Source organism: Triticum aestivum, chromosome 3B (genome assembly GCF_018294505.1).
Source record: "Triticum aestivum cultivar Chinese Spring chromosome 3B, IWGSC CS RefSeq v2.1, whole genome shotgun sequence".
Classification (NCBI taxonomy): domain Eukaryota; kingdom Viridiplantae; phylum Streptophyta; class Magnoliopsida; order Poales; family Poaceae; genus Triticum; species Triticum aestivum.
In genome coordinates, this window is record NC_057801.1 from 811,844,274 (window position 1) to 811,868,733 (window position 24,460).

At 39.6% G+C, this 24,460-nt stretch overlaps 2 protein-coding genes across 2 annotated transcripts; one reads left to right on the top strand and one right to left on the bottom strand.

Moving 5' to 3' along the window:
• Positions 1-1,868: 1,868 nt before the first annotated feature.
• Positions 1,869-2,998, bottom strand: LOC123066781 (protein RGF1 INDUCIBLE TRANSCRIPTION FACTOR 1). Its single transcript, XM_044489793.1, has 3 exons — positions 2,756-2,998; positions 2,311-2,547; positions 1,869-2,213 (listed from the first exon to the last, which is right to left on the bottom strand). The coding sequence occupies exons 1-3, from the start codon at positions 2,942-2,944 to the stop codon at positions 1,992-1,994; spliced, it is 648 nt and encodes a 215-aa protein (XP_044345728.1). The 5' UTR covers positions 2,945-2,998; the 3' UTR covers positions 1,869-1,991.
• Positions 2,999-13,709: 10,711 nt separating this feature from the next.
• Positions 13,710-23,059, top strand: LOC123072590 (RRP12-like protein). The gene is made up of 18 exons (XM_044496171.1): positions 13,710-14,319; positions 14,398-14,920; positions 15,365-15,604; positions 16,118-16,206; positions 16,710-16,920; positions 17,004-17,185; positions 17,290-17,526; positions 18,401-18,588; positions 19,032-19,125; positions 19,217-19,273; positions 19,352-19,486; positions 20,132-20,197; positions 20,404-20,517; positions 21,163-21,324; positions 21,420-21,548; positions 21,646-21,747; positions 22,216-22,295; positions 22,370-23,059. Exons 1-18 carry the CDS (start codon positions 13,777-13,779, stop codon positions 22,728-22,730), a joined length of 3,513 nt encoding a protein of 1,170 aa, XP_044352106.1. The 5' UTR covers positions 13,710-13,776; the 3' UTR covers positions 22,731-23,059.
• The last annotated feature ends 1,401 nt before the right edge of the window (positions 23,060-24,460 follow it).

Here is a 24,460-nt window from a genome sequence, read left to right on the forward strand (position 1 = left end):
AGCATATATGCCCGTGTGTTGCAATGGGGAGAAAAAAATAGTATGCATTTGAAGTTAGTGAGAATTATATGTGCAAACAAAACCCTGTGTGCGCGGAAACAAGGAACATTTAGCTTCTCAGTTTCGCCGGTGTGAGGTAATCAATCCGCTATTTTTTCATTCTTTGATCGAGGGCATAAGAGTTTTGTTACGTCATTGTACGCCAGAGAAGGCTCATGAAGTTTCTGAATATTGTAGGAAACATGAACCATTTTTTCAATCCTGAACAGTTTTTTAAAATTTATGTACACTTTCAGAAAAATACGAACAAAATTTGAAATAGTAACATCCTAACATTCTTTTTACAAAAACATGAGCACCATTTGAACTTGTGAACATTTTTTAGAATAGGAACATGTGTTCAAAATTCATAATATATTTCGAAAATGTGTATCTTTTATACGTGAACATTATTTTGAATTGTCAAATTTTCACTAAAACAAGTTATATTTTTGGAATTTGGGAAACTTTTAAATGCCATTTTATTTTTATAAATCTCGAACAATTTTGAAAAACAATAAAAATAAGTATGAAAAAATGGGAAACTTTTTTCATGTTCCAAATATTTTTCAAAATAGCAACAAAAAGTTGGAATTCTAAACATTTTCTAAAATTTGATTTTGTTTTTATTTCTGAACGTTTATGCGAATTTCGAATTTATATAATAAATTCTAGAAGAAAATAAACTTGAAAGGGAAAAGAGATAGGGGAAGGAGAATAAAAATAAAAATAAAACACAGAAACAAAGAAAAATGTGCCAGTCCATTACTGGTTGTCTTGTGTGAAGCTCTAACTATTTGTCGCCCTGTGCGAGAAATATAATTTTCCCAGCTGCCTGGGCAGAAAAATATGTGGGCTGGCTTCGCTAGGCCTCATCGCGCAGCCTACGTATGAAATTCTGGAGAAGTCTTTTTTTTCAGCAGACGAACGCATAAGAATTTAATACCACCTCGGATAGAAAAAAATATTTTCGACAATGAACGGATGAAAAATTTGGCGAAACACATCTTAGTTTATTAGTAGGTATAGATATAGATATAGATGTATGTATGTATGTACTATGAGTGTCAAGCAAAGATAAAAGTGAGTGGGATATACCTGCTAAACAAACAAAACATCATAGATCCCAACATGTCTCCTCTTGGCTACACTGCAAGTGAAACAACCACACACTTTGTGTTGCAATGCAATAGGACGAGGGGTAATTGGAATTTGCTAGGCGTCCAGCTAAGTAACGATGGGGAGCTGGTTGGTGCGTTCAGTTTGTGTAGCATGCAATTTGCACATATGAAGCGAAGATCTTGAACTTTGGAGACTACAACTATTTCCTGGACTCTATGGCTCCGAAAAGCTTTATTCCACCTATCATGGCTGCCAAATAAATTGCAGACAATGTTCAAGTATAGACGCATAGAACTCGTGGGGCAGTTTCTTTTGTTGTTTCTTTCCTCTTTCTTTTTCTTTTGTCTCCTACCCTGTATCCGTCTTTGTAGTTCTATACTCTTCCCATTATGCGTGTAAAAAATTGTGTTGGACAAGGTTGTCCATGCCTGTCATCCATTTCTAATGAAAAGGTAGGGGCCTCCCCTCGTGAAGTTGCTGAAAGAATACTATATATGTTCTAGCAACATAGTTGAGCATTGTGTGCTCTAGTATGATATGAGTTAGAAAAATTTGCCCATCGCCTCTGCTATACATCGATGTTATATCGTCAAAATAAAATTCTAGTATTGTGAAACCTTCAGTTCATACATATTTTTATCGATGAAGATTCAAACCATAAATTCAATTAATGCATTACAAATGAAGACACGTCAAACAAGCACTCATGCAGATAACAAGCTGTAATTTATTAATATATTCGACACCTTACATATATATGATCTTCAATAAAAGTATTTATTCCAATTCATTTGCTATGATGCAAGCAAATTATTCATAACAGCTTTCTCTCAATAAAAAGGTGCACGCTCAGGGATCCCCTTTCGGCGGTGACGAATAACCCTTGGTGGAGATGGTTTTTCGTTGCAATAATCTGCATCGCTGCAACTCTCTTCATTGTTTCCAGTATTTCCACTTGTGTTACTGCAATCTGTATCATCATCCTTCCTTGTATAGTCAATAATATCTCTAGTTGGAATGCTCGTCCTCATATCCTCTTTGATTGCTTTAAGCTGCCAAGAAAATGTCCAGTCGAAAATAAGTAAACATTAAAGGAACCAATTCCATGGGGTGACTTTTCAATAGTTACACATTAGCTTAGTAGCTTACGTTGCAACCCAGGGAGCAGAAGCGGAATGGGTCAAGAAGAGCACGATTGCAACTCTCACAATTGTATGATGATGATGATGCCTTGACCACAGAAACACCACAACCACGTTGTTGTGGGCGCTCATTAAGAAATACAACCGTTGCACTGTTGATCACATATGTTTGTACATCACTGATATCAAGTACATCTTTTAACTCGGCAACCCTGACCACATCATGGTATGATGACCGCCTTATCTAAAAGATTTCATAAGTTAATTCGTGTTAGTCATGACACAAAGGTATATCGATCCACTTTTTCACTAAAGATAATACATGTGTGATGATAACTAGATTTTTAGATGATCACTTACACTAAGTACTTTTTGACATATGTTCTATAAATATGATGTAAAACTACTCTTGCATAATCTCTATTACTAAATCGTAATGTTGTACACCATACCTGGATTACTCGATGGGTGGAATGATGGTGTGAACGGCAATAATAGCATAAGGCAGCCTTTGATTCCTCGCAATCTATGCAAAACAGGTTACACTCATTGCGAGTAGAGGAGAGATGGTTGGTGCATATTGCAAAGAACTGTGTTGCGAGCAGTAGCTCTAGCCATGTAGGCACCGTCCCCCCCTTCATTGCAAAAACAAAGATGTTTTGCACTTGGACTACTATGTGTTGTGCTTAGTAAGAGATGGTATGGGGTACCTTTATAGTGTGATCTTGGCAGTAAAACAACTGGCGCACATAGTTTGTTGCGGAACTTGTGGGGCGAAAAACTGACATCTAGTCCAGAAAGGCAGGCCCGCATATCTTTTGTCAATTAATGGGTGCTTAGGTTAGGGACAACCAAGCATTTGGCGTCTCTCCATTTCAATGGATGGTTCTCCATTCTTCTTAGTACATCTAGGAATACATTTCATGCGCAAAAAAAAAATCTTTAATGAGGACGATTAAATATTCATTATTTCCATGACACAAATGCCAAAAGGGTAGTCACCAAGCATAATGCCAAAAGGTCATGAAAAAACAATGAGAATTTCTGCAGGAAGATGAATGGCTTGGTTGGATCATTGAGCCAACACATGATTAGTTGTATGGGTCAAATATTCTGAGATATGATATATAAATACTGGAAATTATATGGCCCGCATAAATACTAAGCCAACTGTGAAAATAAATTGCAGATGAAACAAAAGATTTGATCTACAAAATATATTTTTATTACTATGGGAATCACCTTTAAATGTGCCCATTTTATCATTTTGTTGTGTGTGCTTCCTATGTGCTTCTAGCATGGTTGCTTTTACATGAAACACCTGATTTTTACATGCTATGCGCCTTGTGTGTGAAAGAGATGGTAGTGCGACGCAACATGCCACTAAATTAGGGATGTCAACCGGGTCCCGTTTAAAGCCCACTTATGATATGATAGTTCAAAAAGGTTTTTTGTTTGTTTGAGGAAAATGAACCATCAAGCTAGCAAAAACTAACTAAACGGGATTGCGGACGCCAATTATTTGCCACTTACATCCCTACACTAAATGGGCGCATACCATCGCACTAAGACACAGTTCGCTTTGGGACTTGTTCATTGATTTTGCTGTTGTTTTCTGTTCACGGCTTTTCTCGCTCAGTTCAGGCCTTTTCTCGTTGTTTCCCTATTCACTAATTTTGCTGCAACTTTTCTGTTGGTCTTCTGTTATGATCTTGTTTTTTTCTTTTTTTTATTACTGTATTTCTTATACTTGATGAATAAATTTTTAATGCAAGGTGATTTTAAAAAAATATAGTGAATATTTTTTTAATATACACTGATTTTTTTAATATACATAGAAAAAAATTATATATGATAACATATTTTAATTTATACAACAGACATTTTTAAATATAGGATGAACTTTTAAAAATATACGATGAATGTTTTCGTAATATACACTAACTTTTTAAAGAAAAGACACTCAACAATTTTCTAATTTTTTTTACTTATTTTTAATAGGTTTTAAATATATATTTTCAGAAAAAAAACAGTCATTTGTTTTTAGAAAACAAGTTAAACCAAAAACAAATAAATAAACACGCTCATGAACAGTGTGGGCTGGCCCATTTGCCCTGGCTTTTTAGGCAGAGCCTCTCCTATTTTACGCAAATTAAAGGTTGGTTTGCTAAGAAAATGTTTGCGACATTCAAATAAGCAAACTAGGTCACTCTAAAAAAAATTGCACCACAAAAAATCCAACCAAACAGCTTTCCCCGTCAAATCCAAGAATTTTCAAACTCGAGCATAAGGACCTTGTCGAACATCTGCATGAGTGTGACAACAATAAATGGCTGGTGGTGAAAAATACACTGCATGATGTCCGAACAAGAGTGAAAGGAGGCTTGGATGGTTGCCTCCTACACAATATGGTACATCTGGAAGAAACTTTCCAGGAATGAAATCGGAGGACTTTGGAAACCAAATCCTGCAACCCAATGGCGATCTTCTAGGTAATATAAGCCTCCACCAAGACGCCTCGAGAGAATATCTCTTTCCGTGATTTCGCGCGAGGATGTGATGTAAATAGTATGAACATGTTTCATGTTCTTTGTGTAGGTTCTGATCCCTTCTTATAAACTAAATCTTACCAGACGGAAGTACAAAATAATTTTGTGAATACGCAAAGTTTGCACTTTTCACTATCAGGAGGAATAGAGTAGTACCATTACAAGGAAAAGTGATCCGCGAGAGCGCATAGACACAGGCAGAGCGAGCAGAGACGAAATGGGGATACTTAGCCCCGAGTCATGCACACGCTAACCTGCCGCCAGAATGTTGGCATAATCCAATATCACCCGCAGGTGCCCAAAGCCTGACATCCTCCTTTTTTGCGAAAAGGGCATAGATCTCTTGCAAAGATTCATGATAAGTACAAAGCACAACAAACATTAAAAAATTACAAAGAGGTCAACGAATCACCGAACAAACGCTACCACTGCCAGAACAAACCACCGACACGTCGTTTTCATCGCTCCCATATCGGAGTTGGCAGGAACTTGTCATTGACAATTGGGAAGTCTTCGTCTGGCATCCTCCTTGATGAAGCACAAGTCGAATATACAGTCCCCCCTACTTAATTGAACAACAGAGCTCCTAGTGTTTGCGGTCCAAAAACTACTATAACTAGATGATGCCCCGTGCATTTCTGCACGAACCTTGCTTAAAAAATGCATAAATGGTTACCACAAAAGCATCTAAAACTAATGGAAATCAAATGTGAGCTTAAAAATAAATAAATAAAATGAAGCGTCTAAAAGGAGAAAATAAGTAGCAATTAAAAGAATATCATTTCCAGCAGAATGTGAAGGATGAACTCTAATGCAAAAATTACTTATAACTAGCATGCATGAATTGATGATGTGGCAGCTTTGCATGCATAGAGTAATGCAAAAAATGTAATTGCATATATGACTTGATTAAGTGGCAGTTGCCTGGCTAGGAAAAATAGGCAATGGGTTGTAGCTATTTAGGAATAGAAGATACATTCTGAAGAGCAAGCCACGATACTTGCCTATCATTTTCATGAAGACTTGTAAAAGAGTTGTACTACAGGAAGGCTGATACAACAACAAAAGACATGAGATAGACAACCCGTTTCACAAATTATATATAAATTGAACTGCGAAAATGTCTTATATTTAGTTACAAAGGGAATACACTCTTTCGTGGTAGGAGTAACCTGAATCGATATGCATCGGGGCGGACCGAACTCCGGTTTCAACATAAAATCTGTTTCACAAATTACCCCCATATATACATATGAGTTTTCCTTGGCGAAAGGAGAGTCTGTATGCCTGGCAATAATGAACGTAAAACACATCTGCTAATTGCATCACTAGTCACTATACGGTACTACTGACTACGTAATCGGTGGATTGATACAGTGAAAGCTAAGCTTTTGCATTGAGGAACCATGCATGCCAAGAGGGCAAGCACCACGAAAGGTCGACACCATGCACTGGCGAAGGCAAGAATAATTTTCAGGTGTGACGGAGTTTACGAAGGAGGGAACCATGTATCATACGACTATGTGAGAGCTCAAATACCTTTAACAAATACAACACAAATATAGAAATTAAGTATTGGCACTCAAAATACCTCATGAGATGAGGATTATATGGGACCACTCACTTAACGGCGGAGCTTTGTAGGGGTAAAACCAGGCCATGGCCTGTCCAATTTATGTGAAATTGCCAAAGCCTGATGAGCCACAAGCAGTCCGCTGAACAGATTTTTTTAGGCTTTTCTTTAGACTAGCCCGCCCAAGAATTTGTTTGAAGCTACGCTACTGCACTCACTAATTTATCATGTAAATTAACTAGATGAAACTAACAGATTAGTATATCCACATTAGGAGGGGACGCAGATTCAGTGAACATGGTTCCCCATGCACCCCTTATGAATAGTAAATGAGAAAGGTGTAACAGCTCCCATGTGCCCCTGCACCCTCATGAATAGTAAATTCGTAAAAAATGAAAAAAATCTGAAACTTTCAGGGATCAAACTTGATCAAAGATTTGATGTTCTTGAAAAGTTTCAGACACAAACAACCTTCGTGGAGCCCTCACAAAAAAAACAAAATCGCTGCTCAAAAGTGTACATATACTTTGAACAATGATTTTGTTTTTTAGGTGATGACTCCTCGAATGTTATTTTAGGTGAAACTTTGCAATATCAGCAAAAGTTGATTTCCCAAAGTTTCAGGTTTTATGGAATTCAAAAAAAATAAAAAAATAAAAAAACTAAATTTATTTTTGTAATATACATAGTCAACCGGTATCCTTTTAAGTTTCATGAAGCAATCACATCCATGGTAATCGAGGCAAAAATAACAAAATAGAAGCCATATTAAAAAACAATATTTGATGAATAGTATGGTCACAATTGTATTTCCTTCACAAAGAATACCATGACTGTGAATACATCACGAACCTTCACACATCAGTAGAATGGTCAACTAAGTTTCATACTAGAAAATTTCAGATAATAATTGGATTTCAAAATAATGTTCACGAGTTTGCAAAATTGTTTTAGAATTCAAAAAAGTTCTCACAATTGGAAAAAATATCATGATTTCAAAAATAAAGTTCATGAATTCAAAATAGTGTTCATGATTTTGAACAAATGTTCACCAATTCAATAATATTCACAAAAATCAAAATCTTCCTGAATTACAAAATGGTTCATCGATTCAAAAAATGTTTGTTGACTCAAAAGATGTTCAGGAATTCTAAAAAATGTTCATGCACTAACAAAAAATGTTTGGCAAACAAAAAATGTTAATTGATTTTAAAAAGTTGTTCCCTAAAATATATTTTCGCTTAAAAAGGTTAACTGATACAAAAAAACGACTTCCAAAAAATGTTCACAATTCAGATAAAATGTTCGTGAATTTCAGAAAAAATATCATGAATTGATAAATGCTAAGAATTTTCAAAAATGTTCATAACTTTCTAAAAAATGTTCATGAATTTTGAAAAATTCAATGATTGCATAGAAAGTGTTCGCCAATTTGAAAAATATACATGATTTCAAAAAATGTTCACAAAACTTAAAAAATGTCTGGAAAAAGAAAAAAAAATGAACAAACACGAATAGGAAAAACTAAAGGAAAGAACAAAAGAAGAAAAGAAACAAAAAACACATAAAAATGGAAAACTGTATGGGAAGGTTCCAGAACCTTCCGTGGAAAACCCTAGTTGGGAAGGCCCAAAAATGTGCATGTGTGGAGTCTGGGGGTGCGCATGCGGTCTATAACCTCGCCAAATAAGATTAGGCCTACTACGCAGTATTACAATTCACAAGCGAGTATACGAGTCGTCCGACGTACCCCATACAAAGGTGACTCTCACCTTCTCAGGGGTTGATAAGGGGCGCACTGTATATGTGTCACTTGCTCCAATCTATGAGTTTTTTCCTTTTCCATAGATTCATTTATTGAAGAATATTTTATATCTTAAATCGAGCACCAAATCATGAATCGTTTTCATCATTCGATTTCTCGCGTCCAGAACTTTGAAACTAGATTCCATGTTAATACGTTTCAGTGAACTTTATTAATAAAAAATGCTTTCCTTTAAAATAAAACTAGAGTAAAAAAATGCTTTCCTTTAAATAAAACTTCGTCAAGTCAAGTGAAGCCTGCCTGGGATGGTTCCTTCCCAAGACAAAGGAGACCGCCATGCATTAACATCATTGCTCCTTGTGCACAGAAAAATGCATAGGGTAGCAGGAGCTCTTTGGGAGCAACTCCAACGTGTGGATCCAAACCGGCTTGTCCGTTTTTTGCCTGTTTGGTGTTTGAATTGACGTGTTCACTCCTTTTCATGTTTGGGTTGGCAATGCTCAACACACGGATGCATTTCCGTTCGACTGGCGGCCTATTTTTTGCTCTTTTGTCTACACATAAAAAAATTGCCGTAAGTTCACATAATTTAATCAAATTCAAATATCTCATAGTTTCACAACCAAACAATATCTCATAGTTTACAAGCCAAAAAAAATTAATTGTCACAAATACATTTAAAAGAAAAAATAGTCGATACATCTATTGGTTGCCAACGTGAGCCCACATATGCTCAACCAAATCATCTTGCAGTTGATGTATATTTTATTATTTCTGGTGTTCGTTGTATTGTCATGATTGAAGATGAATAGATCGAAAGGTTTCTCAAAAAAAGTGAGTTTCCCAATAACGCATTTAATGATAAAATTCGATGAACTATGCAAATGTTGCCGCTCCTCCATGTTCAAGCACAACATTGTCATCCTGAAATTGAAACCCTTGGTCATATATTTCATCCGCACATTCATCATCTACGATCATATTGTGCATGATCACACAAGCAGTCATCACTTCCCATAATTTCTTGGTGCTCCAAGTTCTAGCAGGATACCGAACGATGCCCCATCGGGATTGCCAACCCGCCCATCCTTGATGGATTTTGGTTTCCGCCATGGACCATGACAGTCTATTTCCGTCACCTATCTGATCCCAGGCTCGTTCAGCCCACCCAAGGCATGCTCCTCTGTGACAGACTATTCAGTCACGGATTTACATGACGTGTAGCAGATGAGTCCCATGTGGCATCTCCGTCGATCTGATGTGGCGCCAACGTGGGCCTGACGTGGCTCCAGCGTGGGCCTAACATGGCATCGTGTAAGCCCATGTAGCATTCAGCCCAATATGGTCTGACCCATTTATTTTAGTATGGCGAGGCCTATGAGCCCATTTTACTGCAGCTGGTTGACCCGTTCATTTTGGGCTGGCCCAAAATCATTTACTCTCTCCGTTGGCCATCCCTACTTGTTCAATATGCACATCAGCCCATTAAAATTATGCGCCACTTGTGTTTTTTCTTTAGCCGGAAAGTGTGTTTCAAGGCCCACTTCATTCGGCCCATTAGTGTTTACTCTACCCAACCCGACCCTTCTCACCTAAAAAACGGCCCTTCTTTGTTTTTTACACAAAATGTTTTCCAAGCCTAACATTGAGCTTACATCTCCAGATCCATCACAAATACAAAAAAGAGGCACAATATCACAAAGCACAAGTAACATTGAGCTTACATCTCCACATCCACTAAACATGGAGCAGCAAAATCCAATCAGTTTTGCATCCAACAATATGTAGTTTGCACAACAGAAGCATTACAAAATAAGGTGGGTTCCAGTAGTATATCACATTCACATAGCTTCCATGCATCAAGTAGAGAAGGACGGTTGATCTTGGACAAACAACTTACCCTTGAGTTGATCTTGCTTGCAATTAACTCACCAAAAACTCTAGTTTTGCATCCATCTCAGCTTGCTTCTTCCTGTTCTCCTCATCTCTCTTTCTGTGCTCCTCGTCTTGCCTGGTCCTTGCTTCTTCGGACTCCTTCAACTGCTTGGTCAAGGTGTTAACAAGCGCCTGAAGCTCGACAATACCCCTCTTTGCCAATTCTGCTTGACAGTTGCTATCGCTTTGATCTCAGATGGACATGTTGGATCCCCACACATGCTGAAGAAACCTTGGTTCCTAGTGTGCTTAGCAAGCACTGCAGCTACAACCTCGGTCGCATAGTTCGATTCCTGACCATCTTCTGTAGGCTGAGAGGCCTTGTTTTCCATCTCAGTCTAGCAATGCAAGCAACAAACATGGTTATAAGACGACTTAAGCACAGATAGAGAAGACAACAAACATGGTTATAAGACGGCAAGCAACAAACACGGTTACAAGCCGCAATGCTTTCACATTTTTGAGGCGGTGGCGATCTCGACCTTGGTCAAGTAACGACGTAGGGACCGGTGCAGATCTGCAAGAGCCGCAAATAGAGCGGCTAGATCCGACCAGAGTCGCCTACCACATGCAAAAATTTGCCAGCGCCTTTGACTCGAGTAGTCGCAATCGCGGGCTTGGAGGTGCCGGGACCAACACTCACGCCGGCCGAGAGGAGCAAGAGCCGAAGGTGACATCCCGGAGCTTCAAGAGCCTCACCGAGCAGCTGGGACAAGTGTGGATCGCGATGAACCACCGCCATCATGCACGGAGTTGGAGGAGCCCTGGTGGGCCACCAGGGAGGGCGCAAAGCTAGAGATTCCGCCTGATCCATCTAGGACCGGCGAAGGGCCAAATGGATGGCCAACTCCTCGTTCGCCTCCACGTTGAGGGCATCCCAATCATTGGGGTTAGCTTTAAAGGAGAAGCCGCTACCTGATCCTGCCATGGTGGCGACATAAGGTGGCGAGGGTAGATGATGGTGAAGAGAGAGGACAGGAAGTAGAGTGGTCGAGTGAGTGAGGCTAGAATTTGGTTTGAGATGGGATAGGGTGAGTTTTATGCGTCGTGACTATATCTCGCATTCAGCGAGGCAGTACGATATCTCACTGAAGAGTTATCGGGCCGGCCCATTCACGAACGGTTAAAAAAATACAATAGAAAAGGAGAGAGCTACAGGGATCAAACCCTGCTCTACGAGACCACCCGCGCTGCTAGCCAGTACGCTCACGTCTAGTTTGTGATAACTAGTCAGGGCGAGACGTACTTGATGCGAATGGAGGTAGTTTTCCCACATGTTTTTTGTTTTCTCTCTCTTTTCTCTTTTTGTTTTTTCACGGGGTTTTCTTCTTCTTTTCTCCTGTTTTACTAGTTTTTCTCTTTTCTTTCTTTTTCATTGTTTTTACTTAGTTTTCTTTATTTCTTTCTTGGTTTTCACTGGGTTTTTCTTTCTTTCCTTTTTCTTCATTTTTTATTTATTTTTGTTTGTTTCTTTCTCATTTTTTAACAATTCTCCTTGTTTACTCTCGGGTTTCATTATTTTTATATACACATTTTTTGTATATATATAATACATTTTTCTTACACACATTTACATTTTTAATACCTGATTAACATTTTAAATACTAAATTAATATTTTTTAATACATGGTCAACATTTTTTCTATACTATTCGCAGAAAACATTTTTTCTATACATATTTAATATTTTTTTTGCAATTTTTTTATTAAAATATTTAAAATATAATTTTTAACATTTTTAATGCATAAATAACATTTTTATACACATTTAACATTTTTCAAATACAAGTTTAACATTTTTAATACATGGTCAACATTTTTCAAATACAACTTTAAGACTTTTTTAATACATGATCAACTTTTTTTCTGTACACCTTTAACATTTTTCAAGTACAAGTTTCACATTTTTTTAATATACATGGTCAACATTTATACTATGCACATTTAACATCTTTCAAATACAAGTTTCACATTTTTTGAGTATACATGGTCAACATTTTTACTATGCACATTTATTATTTTTCAAATACAAGTTCACATTTTTTAAATATATGGTTAACATTCTTTCTATACATATTTAATATTTTAGAATAAAATTTTAACATTTTTAATTCATGTTCAACATTTTTTCTATGTACATTTAACATTTTTCAAATGCAAGTTAAAATATTTTTAGTACATGGTCAACATTTTTTTATGTTTGATTAAAAATGTAAATACTTGTTTAACATTTTTTAGAAAGCTTGATTAACATTTTATAAATACATGATCCACTTTATTCACACATTGTATACATGGTTAATATTTTTTATACACATTTAACATTTTCCAAATGAATGATTAACAATTTTCAAACATTATGTTAAGTATATTTTTGTAATATATATGTTTATACTTTTCGGAAGTGTAAAGAAAAGTAAAAAAATGAAAAATGAAACAAAAAATTGAAGGAAAAACAGGAAAAAAAAGCCCGAAGGCTGTGCCTTCCAGCGCATTTGTCCTGGCCCATCTGAACCTGCCTTGATGCGAGGGTTTCCCTAGGTCTCGCTTAAAGCGAGACAAGGGGGGGCTCAGGTTTATGTGGGTTAGGGTGGGTCAACGTGGACCGATCTGTTGTGGAAGCCGTGCCCAGATCGCATACGAGGGATGCGCAGACAAATGGGCTTGGTATAGGGTCCGGTTCGAATTTTTTCTTAGACTGCCTACGCCAACACATAAGGAATGATTATATGATCAACACTTCTTGAATATATGATCAACATTTTATAAATACACGATCCACTTTTTTCACACATTGTATTTTTTTGTATACATGGTCAATATTTTTTCTATACACATTATCATTTTCCAAATGCATGATTAACAATTTTCAAATATTATGTTAAGTATATTTTTAAAGTATATATGTTTATACTTTTCAGAAGTGTAAAGAAAAGTAAAAAAACAAAAAAGTGAAAAAAACCCATAAAAAAACCCAAGGTTGTGCCCTCCAGCGCATCTGGCCCGGCCCATCTGAAGCTGCCTTGATGCGAGGGTTTTCCAAGGTCTCGCTTAAAGCGAGACAAGGGGGCGCTCAGGTTTATGTGGGTTAGCGTGGACCAACATGGACCAATCCGATGTGAAAGCCGTACCCAGATAGCACACGAGGGATGTCCAGACAAATGGACTTGATATAGGAGTCCGGTTGGATGTTTTTTTCTCAAATTATCCGCCCCAACATGTAAAGAAAAGCGGATGGTCCGATTGAAAATGCTCTTACTTCTTGCTATCCCTACCATACCCCACACCGCTCATCCTCTCCATGAATTTGTCCCAACCGGTCTTAACTAAGCCAAATTTGCCATCATTCAGTGCATGGATTTCACATTCAATCTTTGTAATTCATTTATTTTGTTGGTTTCCCGATCTTCTTTCTAAAACCCGGTCAAAATACATTCCGAACTCGCCAAAATATGCCGACATTGCTTGAATCTTCAAAGTCAGTCAAATCTTATCTGAAATCTCAAACACAAATAAAAATGGAAACTTGATGAAATATGGTTTAGTGGCCTCATCTTTTGACATATCAAGCCCAAACTTTAAACCCTAGAGGAGCAAAAGTCTGTCCCCGACCCAAAAATCCCCCAAAACCCTTCCCCCTCGTCCCGCCGCCATGAAGCGGAAGCAGAGCGCCGCCGCCGCCGCCGCCGCCGAAGTCGACGCCGACGAGCCCTCCCAGGCCCCGCTGCCCCTCGACGACTACTCGGGCGACGTCTGCGCCGCGCTCACCGCGCGCTACGGCCGCTCCGCCTCCGCGCAGCACCGCCACCTCCTCGCCACCGCCGCCGCCATCGGCTCCATCCTCACCGACGACGGGCATCCCCTCACCGCCGAGTCCTACCTCCCCGCCGTCGTCTCCGCGCTCCGGGCCGCCGGCCCCTCGGACCCCGCCGCCGCCGCCGCCCTCGCGTCCCTCCTCGTCATCCTCATCCCCCACATCTCCTCCCTGCCGCCGGCCTCCGCCTCGGAGCCCGCCTCCTCGCTCGCCGCCTTCCTCGCCTCCCCTGACGCCTCCAAGCTCCCCACCGGCACCGTCCGCTCGGTGGTCAAGTCGCTCGGCCAGTTGGCCCTCCATCTCGACGCCGCAGCCGATTGGGGCGCTGTCGCCGCGCCTCTGGAGGCTCTCCTCGCTGCCTCGGTGGATCAGCGGGCCAAGGTGAGGAAGCCAGGATTGGAGTTCCTGTTGCTGATATAGAAAACACACTCATGTGCATGCCATTTCTCGCTTTGCTAGGTCCGAAGATGCGCGCAGGAGAGTGTGGAGAAGCTATTTCCTTACTTGGAGCGTTCCGGTTGTGCGAAGAAAGCTAGCGGCGCTGCAATTGACTTGTTTGAGAAACACATTTTGTCGGTGAGAAGTCTTGCCAAGTTGGATTCAGACGCTTCCGAGGCTAAGGAGACGGAAGCGGTTCATATGCTAGGCGCGGTGGCAGTTTTAGTTCCATATCTATCTAAGAAGGCAAGGAAGACGGTTTTCTCGGGTGCTTATCGGCTATTGAAACCCCGTTTTAGCCCACTCACAAGGCATGTCCTCAGGCTTATGGAGGCCTTGTTGGAGCATCTTAAGGCTGAGAATATTGAGTTGGAGTTGGAGAAGCTCATCTCCTTAGTGTTGGCTTACCTGCCTTACGATGAGAAGAAGCCTGATGATACCATCATCGCAGCATTACAGCTGATGAGAAATTGTTTAGGGAAACTGGCTGGTCGCCCAAAATTGTGGACAAAGGTTCTTCCGTCTGCATTCGAGGCAGTTTCAGGTTTGCATCTTCTTGCTTTTCATGCGTCAGGATTTGATGCAATGAGCTTCTTATAAATATACATATGGCCAGTTAAAAGAAGCATGACTCCACAGTTGACATACCTAGGTGTTCGTCGTTTAGGAATAATGAGTTCTTCTAGTTATCATAATTTTTTCATGCTGAACAAGTAGTCCTCAACCATGCTTTGTCCATTGTTATATTAAATGGGTGCATTAGGGGGCAAACTTATCTCCTCAGTTATGAAAGTTAGCACTTGCCATCTTGTTTTTTGGGTTGCCTTTGAGAGCGTATCTGTTCAAAGTTTGCACACAGTCCTTATGTCTTTGACCTTTTCAACACTTATGGATTGGTGATAGATGTATCTGGGTTTATCTTATGTCACATATGTATTATATAATACTTACCAACTTAACTTATTTGTCATGCTTCTCAACTTGGCAGGATACCTAATTCTGGACAGTAAATGTTCTGAAGATGTAGCGGAACTGTTAATAGAGTGCATCTGTTCTCATGTCGACCAAAGTATTTTTGTGACTAATGAGTCAGGGTGTGATGCTGAGGATTCGAGTGATGGGGCTGCCATCAAATCAATCTGTTTGTCTATCAACAAAAAACTTAGAAAGTGTGCTTCTCCTCCTCAAAATGTGTTAAAAATTGTCCTGGCTATGTTTCTCAAACTCGGTACGTCTTCAGTTATTTCAAGTTTTCAACAAGAACATCTCCTGCCTTAATGATTGGATCAATTAAGTAATCATTTGAGAGAGTCTTTTGAATTCCATGTAGTAGTTACCCTGACTCTATAAGGTTTGTTTTGTTTAACGTGGTTTACCCCTACATAGAACATCACATGCCTTTAATATTATCTCTTGCACATATATTGAATTTTTTTGTCATTTTGAGTACAAATAAGTACATGTGGTGCTACAAAAGGTACATCAAACACAATGCTAAAGTAGTTAGTATTTACTCCTGCAAGGCTGCGACTACCTAGCAAACTGTTAAGACATATGAAAGGTTGACAAAAATCTCCAAGCACCTTTTATCCTGCCATATTTTGTCATGCATTGTGTACCCTTTCCGCATAACTGTTCTTCCATTTTTTTCATAATGTAACTGTTATGTTGATATTGCCCCGCTTTACACATCACCACTTTTGATTCATCAACTCTTTGGTATTTGTTAATTCGTCTGCAGGGGGGAGTTCTTATGTCTTTATGAAAGATATCCTACTAACTTTGTCACGGCTTGGCTCGAAAATACACAAAGAACCACACCTGAAGAATGTAAGTTCATTTCTAGATTATTATCACGTCCAAAAAAGGGAACACCTTAGTTTTGTATGTACATCACCTCTTGTGACCCTAAAATATTACTCCCTCTGTTCCAAAATAGATGACCCAACCTTGTACTACTTTAGTACAAAGTTGGGTCATCTATTTTGGAACAGAGGGAGTATCATATTTGTTCTCCTTTTCCTTGTTTTTCTGCAGATTTTATCTTTTTTCCCTAAACATGTAAATTTCACATGATTGGATAATACTGTGTTGATGTTATAAACTTGTTCCTGATTTTTTATCACCATTTACGGCACCAATTCGTCGGTGGTATCACAATATATCACTAAAGAGCGGTATCACTAGATATGTTCTCCTTATTCCATATAGCGCAAAATGTAAATAACAGGATAGAATGGTTTAGTATATAGTCAATGTTTACTCCACACATATTTGCACTTCACATTTTTAACCTTCCATTTAGCTTAGCTTTTCTGTTGTCACGTTTGCAGGTTGAGGAGTGCATTGGGGCAGCAATAGTTGCTATGGGGCCTGATAAAATTCATTCTCTACTTCCAATATCTTTTGAGGAGGCTTGGTTTACATGCTCAAATATGTGGATTGTACCCATTTTAAACAAGTATGTTTATGGGGCCTCACTGCAACACTTTTTAGAGTACATTGTACCGCTAGCAAAATCGTTACAAGAGGCTTCAAGCAGGGGTAAAGACAATTGATTCAATAGGTGCTAAATTCACATGTTAGTATGTTACACAACTTCATGAATTTTTCCTTTATTCTTTCAGCCAAAAAAGCACGGAAATGTAAGGAATTGCAAGGTTGGAGTGATCAATTGTGGAATTTGCTTCCTGCCTTCTGCCGCTGTCCGTCTGATGTAGATCAGAACTTTGGTTCCTTGTCCAAACTGCTGCTAGAGATGCTGAAGTCTGATCGGTGTCTCTACAAATCCGCTAGTAAAGGCCTGCAGGTTTAGTTCTATACACTGTGATTCCTTATATTTAATCTTATAGACTCGTATACTACAAAACTGCTTCATTTCTTCTCTCAAACAATTTATCTATTGTTTGCCAGCAACTTATAGATGGAACTAGAAGATTAAGCAGCAGTGATGAAGATGTAGAAGTCCCTGCAGAAGTTTCAGCCTTGTTCTCCTCAAAGACTAGTAACTTAAGCTGTGTAAGCTTACAACGGTGCTCTAAAAAAGATGCTCGTAAAAGCATGAAAGTCTTGGCATCACATTCTGTGGATCTTCTTTGCACTTTTGCAGATGATTTCCTTGAATCATCAGAAAAGCGTGCTCATTTAAAGGTGCATCACTTACTCAGTTGTTTATTTTACCAGATGATTCTCTTTATAATTTTTTATTTCTCCAAACTACTTGACTCAGTTGCATACGCACATTTTGAAACAGCATCTCATGCTTGTGGACAAACATTTATGATTCGATTAATCCGCGCATGTTAGATGCATGGATCATGGATGCCTGTTAAGATGTTAGATTTAGGAAACATTTTGTCATTGTAAAGAGAGGCCATTAGAGGCATGTATGCTCGTTCAGTTTGAAATTTAAAATCATAGGCTGAGCTCTAAGTTTCATGCAGATGCAAGACTAAGTGCATTGTGGATAAGGGAGAAAAGAGGACCTTTTGGGATCCTGTTTGCCTATCCTTACGGATCCTTAATTAAGTTGCCGCGTGACTTGAATTAACTAAACAGTCGCATGACTATGAAGTGTGAAGATTGCTTTACAACATGTAATGTAAAACTCATGCATGGAGTTTCATTTCTGCATAAATGAATAGTTTTCTTGTACTTAATGATTGTTCTATTTTTTCCCCTGTGTATGCCGTGTACATGATTTAAACCTTGTTGTTGGAAGACTAAGTGCAGACTTGTGTAAGGTGGTTCTCACACATGTTAGAACCTTAAATCTCTGTGTAGGACAACAGTATGCCTCCAGCTCTCCTACCCTGAAAGTTTTTGCTGCACTATGCATTTTTGGCAAGATCTGTTACTACTTGTAAGCGTATACCTTTGTTTGGAAACAAGCATTTATGGGCCACTACTTCTCTTCAGCATGGTTGAACAATTCCTGTGTTACTTCGCAATGGTTATCGATCAACACCCCTTTTCAGACCATACATTGTGTGATATTTATCGGGTTATCTTTGTCATTTTACAGGATGCGCTGAGATCCCTGGCTCAAATTTCTGGTAGCGCAAACATCTGTAACCTTTTTCTTTCACTACTTACAAAATGTGGTTTGGAAGATACTCCATCGACACCAGAGAATCTAGAATGTGAAGCAAATGAGGTAGATGGAAAAGGCGAAGAGAATACTGATTCAACAGCGGAGATAAATCATAAGAGGTTTGCTATTTATCCTAACCCATCTGTAAGGTCTGATCTTTTTAGTCTAGGTTAAGCATTCTGTAGAAAAAACACAAAGTTAGTAATACCAAAATATCAGGTTCTCAGCAGTGTCAGAACTTTCTACCATGTAAATAGGTACCTACAAGCCATAATTTTATAAGGAAATCAATGTTGTTAATCTGTAACCTACTAGGGCAATCTTCCCATCCAGTTAAATAATATCATGACGCCGTTCTCCAAATAAATAAATAAATCTTGGAACAATCATGGCATCGAAACTAGGATTTTTCTTGGAGTTTTACATATATAGGAAGTTTCTTATGTGATTATATGCATCATCATGTATGCATATGTGGTTACTATGTGGTAGCCAACACATAAATGCATCCCATCCGGAAGCTTGTTGTGCATGATATATGATTATGATTTTGCTTGTGCAGGTCTCTACTGATGGAACTCATTTCAACACTAGCTGAAGCTGCCGATGAGGATGTGCTTGATTTGTTTTTTGGATTCATCAAATCTTCTTTACTGGTATCCTTGCTAATCTCTGCTCTTATTATGCCCCAATGTCCAACTGTTAGTAGGGAGTTCATTGTTCATACTACCTATCTTTTCTCCTCAGGATAGCATCAAGTCATGTGAGAGCAAAGCTCTCTTCGCATTAAGCACAATTTTGAAGGTCAGCATGAGTTCCTCATATCCAACTTTCAGATTTGAGATGTATTTGTTTGCCTTTAACCCCTTTCTTTACTTTCAGGAACACCATGAATATTCGTTAGCCCAGTTGGATGAAATAATGATGCTTCTTCATGGAATAAAGCCAGATTCTAACAATGCAGTTTTAGAAGGTCAATTAGTATGCTACAAGTATCTGTTGGTTCACATGATTAAGGTATGGCTGTTGCACTTGTAAAAAAATGCAACTACAAATCTTTGAGCAGTGAGCACCATAAGAGCACAAATACTTGTTAATTAGAGGTGCACCGTTCATCTATTAATGTTCCATTGCACATATTAGAATAACATGACATCTTAGTTTTGCAAAGTGGATATTATGGACCTTGGTCCACAGCAGGATAAATTGGCTGGGATAAAAGGAGAATAGGGCAAATATAACGGCACTGCAGCAGGGCTCATCCCTGACGTAGAAGAAGAGGCTCTGAGACTGACCTTTTGGAAACTACAAGGCTTCCTTGTCCATGTTTGCCAGCACCTATCCTGCTGCCACTACTGTATCTTCTGGAATACTAGCCATACCCTAGTAGCTAGCAGGCTAACTCAGCCCTACCCTACACCTTCCTTAGTGGACGCACATGTTGCTGCCTTGGACATGCCGGATGGCCATAGGGCCCTGGCCCATGACCATAACATTGGATGCACCTTCTACCAAGAGAGCATCAAGCATCGGCATGATGTTCTTTGACTGCAATACTGCATGCATGTTTTCTTGTGTTACTTTAGTCTAGTTCTATGCTTCGTCCATCCTGCTTGCTGAATCATGTGCCATGGTTTTTACTTAACTTCTACCATTCTGAAGGTTAATGAAGAGAGCACAAGCAAGAAGGCATTCTTGATTCTAAATGAGTTAATACTTGCATTGAAGGTGTGTTACCTATCCTCATATTTTGATCAATTATCAGTTGTGTATTAGTCTGCTAACATCATGTCATACATAATCACCATTTATACAAGGATAAATTTATACTGACTTAAAGCAAGGCCATGAAAAAGCTCACGTGATAAGATTCTTTCTTCCTCTTCTGCCATCGACTGCTTTGGTTCATTCACACTGTTTTCTTTTAAATGCAGTCTAAGAAGGAAAGTAGAAGACTAGCATACGATGTACTCCTGGCTATTAGTACTAGCTTGAGGAGTTCTGAATTGAATAACGGAGATTCAGATCTTCAACGGCTATTCACAATGGTTAGCTAACGAACTTCTTCTCTACTCTTGAGATATTTTTCCTATGTTTCTTTGATGCGCAGAGGTATGGTGCCACCATGTTTGAGGAGACAACTACTTCTTGTTTTTCCTGTTCCTAACCACTGTAGCTCAAATGTTTGTTTCGCCTTTCATGAAAGAAATCTAGCAACCTGTTCTCTCCATTTATACCATTAAATGATAGTATTATGATTTATGAATTGCTGCGCCCATTAAGTCCTTTCATAAATTATAAAATACTGATGCCTAGTGCATGAAGTCTATGCAAGAACAATTCTTGTGAAAAGCGTCAAGCTAAGTTGTAGTTTTGCAGCATCGATACTTGAAAGCATACAGTCTATAAGATATATGGTCTGATTTTGAGAAGAGCAATCTTAGAGTTCTGAGAACATCGTGATGATGTTGGACCATTGCCGTGATGGTTTTGTAAAGGGCTAACCTGCATACCCAAGTAGAGATCTATCATACCTATATAGTTTCTTAGATTCAGTAGTTATTTATGATGTCTGCTTTATGTAAAGTTGTAAGTAAGCAATATAGTTCCACATGGCAGGAGCATTAGTCTGTCTCATATGCAGGATTTCCATTGTTGAAACATTGAAAAAAATCAATTTAGTCAACTTTCAGGTGATGGGATATCTTTCTAGTCCGTCTCCTCACATAGTGAGCGGAGCAATAGCTGCACTATCATTGCTTATATACACTGATGCTGATTTCTGCGTGGAAGTTCCAAATTTGATACCGTCAGTCCTAGTTCTGCTGCAAAATAAAGCTATTGAAGTGATTAAGGTGGGTTCTGTGTCTTCTGTCTGCCCTGTTGGGTTGTTTTCAGTTCTCCTGTCATCGAAGAGTCTGATTTGTTTTATTATTATATAAAAATCTAGGCATCTCTGGGGTTTGTTAAGGTGTTGGTAACATCTTTGCAATCAGAAAAACTGTTGGGTTTGCAAGCAGATATCATGACTGGCATATTACCAATGTCATCTGTTACAAAGCACCATTTCAAAGGGAAGGTTAGTCGGTGCAACTGTTCCATGGTTTAGTTTCCGTCCATTTTGTATGTTCTGTATGGTGCGCTTAACAAGATGTGTTTTGATATTTTGTACGCAGGTTATACTAATAGTGGAAATATTGATCAGAAAATGTGGATTTGATGCCATTGACTTGGTTACACCTGAAAAGTACAAGGAGTTCGTTAGAAGTGTTGAAGAGGTGAGATTCCCTTAACTAGTTTTTTTCTTCTTAATTTTGCTTTAGAAGAGTGATCCATACGTTTTCATCTGCTGAATGTTTTGTATACCTTTTTTAGCACTAAGCACGTAATGGTTTTGGCCAAGCTACATTCAGCCTGTGATTGATCCATATCCATCAATTTTAGGTTAATTCATCAAATGTAAATGTTTAGTGAGAATTAATTCCTTCATAATCTTCATAAGTTCATCATATAACTCACACTAGCTATTGAGTGCAAAGATGCCGAGCTCTTGTTTGAAGTGTTACTTTTCCCCCCTCATGTTAAAAAGTTACTCGAGCCCTTGATAAAAACGTTATTTTCCCCCCTCGAATAAAAAGGCGTTGCTCTTTAACTGCAAACTTTTCAAAAGGGAAAAAACAGCAAACCATGAGGCCACGAAGATTTCAAACCACTCCCTCCTCGCGTACTGAACTTGAATTTTGCAGGGCCGCAAGGGGAATAATAATAATCCAGTAGATGGTGCACCGTCCGAGGCGAAAGATCCCGAGCATCATGCTCCAAAGAGGTAAAAAGCCACGGCCAGCCCCTCCTTGCTCTTCCTTCACAACCCGTTGCTTACGCCATTTGGCGTGTGTACAGAGGAAAATGGGCCGATTCCAACGCCGAGTCTGGGCAAGAGGAAGCGCCGGCCGGGAAGAAGGAATTCTTCGTCAAAGGGGCGAGGAAGCCTCACTTCCGGGGCGGCAGAGGCAGAGGCAGAGGCAGAGGCCAGCAGCACGGCAGAGCGTCAGGCGACAGAGGTGGTTTCGGATCCAGATCCGAAGCGCAGTCAGGAGACGGCTGGAGCAGCAGAGGCGGCAGGCCACGGGGCCGCGGCACGAGGCCGGGGAACGGCGGGTTCAACAGGGCGCGAGGCCGCGGCGGCGGGAATGGGATGGGGGGGCCGGCCAGCCACTCCCCTGGATTCAAGAAGCCCAGAACCGCGGCGGCGGCGTCATGAGAGATCAGACAAAGTCGCTCGCACCGCCCAGCCATCGCCGTGAAGGACATGGATTTTAACCGTCCCGTCATGAAAAGAGTTTCCCAATGGGCCCGTGCAATTCCGGTGCAGTTTAGCCGGGCCCCATGGGTGGGATTGACAGTGGGGAATGCTTTTACGGAGCAGTGTATCCGCGTTGCGCGGTGAAGTTTTGCCTGGTGTAAAACATGCGTAGCGAGCTGTAGGATTTTGAAAACGCCAAACACTCTGCACGCGGTGTCGCTTGCTTCCTCGTATTTTTGGTTGGAAAGGGATGCTCCAGCTGCTTAAGCGTGGAAGAATCGCTGAGATATTTTGGGGCTAGTGCCGTGCCGGCTAGGGTGGGGACGGGCCGGAGACAAGGACGACGTGGCTGGATGGGTCATCTTGAGTCTGGTCATAGCGAGAAGTAATTTAGAGCAGTAACAATCAGTGGCGGCTCCACGAAATGAAGGCTAGGTATTCATTCAATTTTTTTTTTGCTCTAAATGTAGTATATGAACCAAATAACACAACACTAGCAATATATGAACAAAACAACACTAGCACAATGACAATAGCAATGTTTCAATGTACCAGACCATAACGACATGAATACATAAGTATCTTTTGATTGATAAAGTGATGATATCCTTCTTACAATATAACTTTGCGGTCTCCTTTTTGGAAAAGATTGATGACATCTTCATCCTTCACTTACTTGAAAAATTCTCTCTCAACAAATGTAACCAAACAATTGTTCAAATATTCATCACCCATTTTGCTCCTTAGCTTATTCTTCACATGGCTTATTGAAGAGAATACCTTTCAACACTAGCAGTAGCTACTGGCAGAATCAATACCAACTTAAGAAGCTTGTAAACAATATGATATTGTCCATGCTTGTTTGTCTCCACAAGCACAACTGAAAGTTGACACAGATTTTTCAGGTTTTGAAACCTTTCATCTCTACGCACATTAGTAACATACATGTTTAGTTGCCATGAAAGCCTTGCCAGTTCATCACTTGTAAAATCAAAAGCATAAAACTTTGTAGCAAGCCTAACCAACTTCTCTTGGTCATAAGCAGCAAATAGATGAAGTGGACAGAATGTTGCCATGCAAGAAAGTAGCTCTGTGTTTACATCATCAAATCTGCCATTCAACTCACTGATTTGCCTATCAATGACACCCACAAACATATCAACCTTGAAGCGGTGGTAATTGACCACACCATTACATAAACCCCTTCTAGGCCAGCCAACGGGAAAGTAAGGACCCTCCATATCAACAACTTTGATCTTATGCTTTGTACAAAAAGATGTGACCTTTGTGAGAAAATCATCCCATCCAGCATTGGTCCTCAAAGCCTCCAAGTAATACTTTGTGTCACGAACAAGCTCAATAGCATGAACAATATCTTCGTCTTGCTTTTGCGAAGCTCTACACAACTCATCTGTGTATCCAAATTTTTCTTGCATCAAGTGTGCCATGAAAACAAACTCAAATGATCGAAATATTGTCTCTATGGGTAGAGCCGCTAGTGCCTCCGCACCATGGTACTCGTCTCCAATCTTGCGAAGGACTCGTCGTAGTGCACCATACATAGAGATGACATGGTTCACAGTTTTGAAGTGAGAGCCCCAACGTCTATCACATGGACTTCCCAAACCCATTTCCTGTTTCAGCCCACTCCCTGATTCTACTTCTTCCAATTCCAATGCATCAATGAG

Excerpts from the sequence above, each read along its gene's own strand:
- LOC123072590 (XM_044496171.1), top strand. The coding sequence starts at position 13,777 with ATGAAGCGGAAGCAGAGCGCCGCCGCCGCCGCCGCCGCCGAAGTCGAC. Across the intron at positions 16,207-16,709 it reads AAGAACCACACCTGAAGAAT|GTTGAGGAGTGCATTGGGGC; the intron begins GTAAGTTCATTT and ends TCACGTTTGCAG. Across the intron at positions 18,589-19,031 it reads GCGGAGATAAATCATAAGAG|GTCTCTACTGATGGAACTCA; the intron begins GTTTGCTATTTA and ends TTGCTTGTGCAG.
- LOC123066781 (XM_044489793.1), bottom strand. The coding sequence starts at position 2,944 with ATGAAGGGGGGGACGGTGCCTACATGGCTAGAGCTACTGCTCGCAACA. Across the intron at positions 2,548-2,755 it reads CCACCCATCGAGTAATCCAG|ATAAGGCGGTCATCATACCA; the intron begins GTATGGTGTACA and ends GAAATCTTTTAG. Across the intron at positions 2,214-2,310 it reads TCTGCTCCCTGGGTTGCAAC|CTTAAAGCAATCAAAGAGGA; the intron begins GTAAGCTACTAA and ends TTTTCTTGGCAG.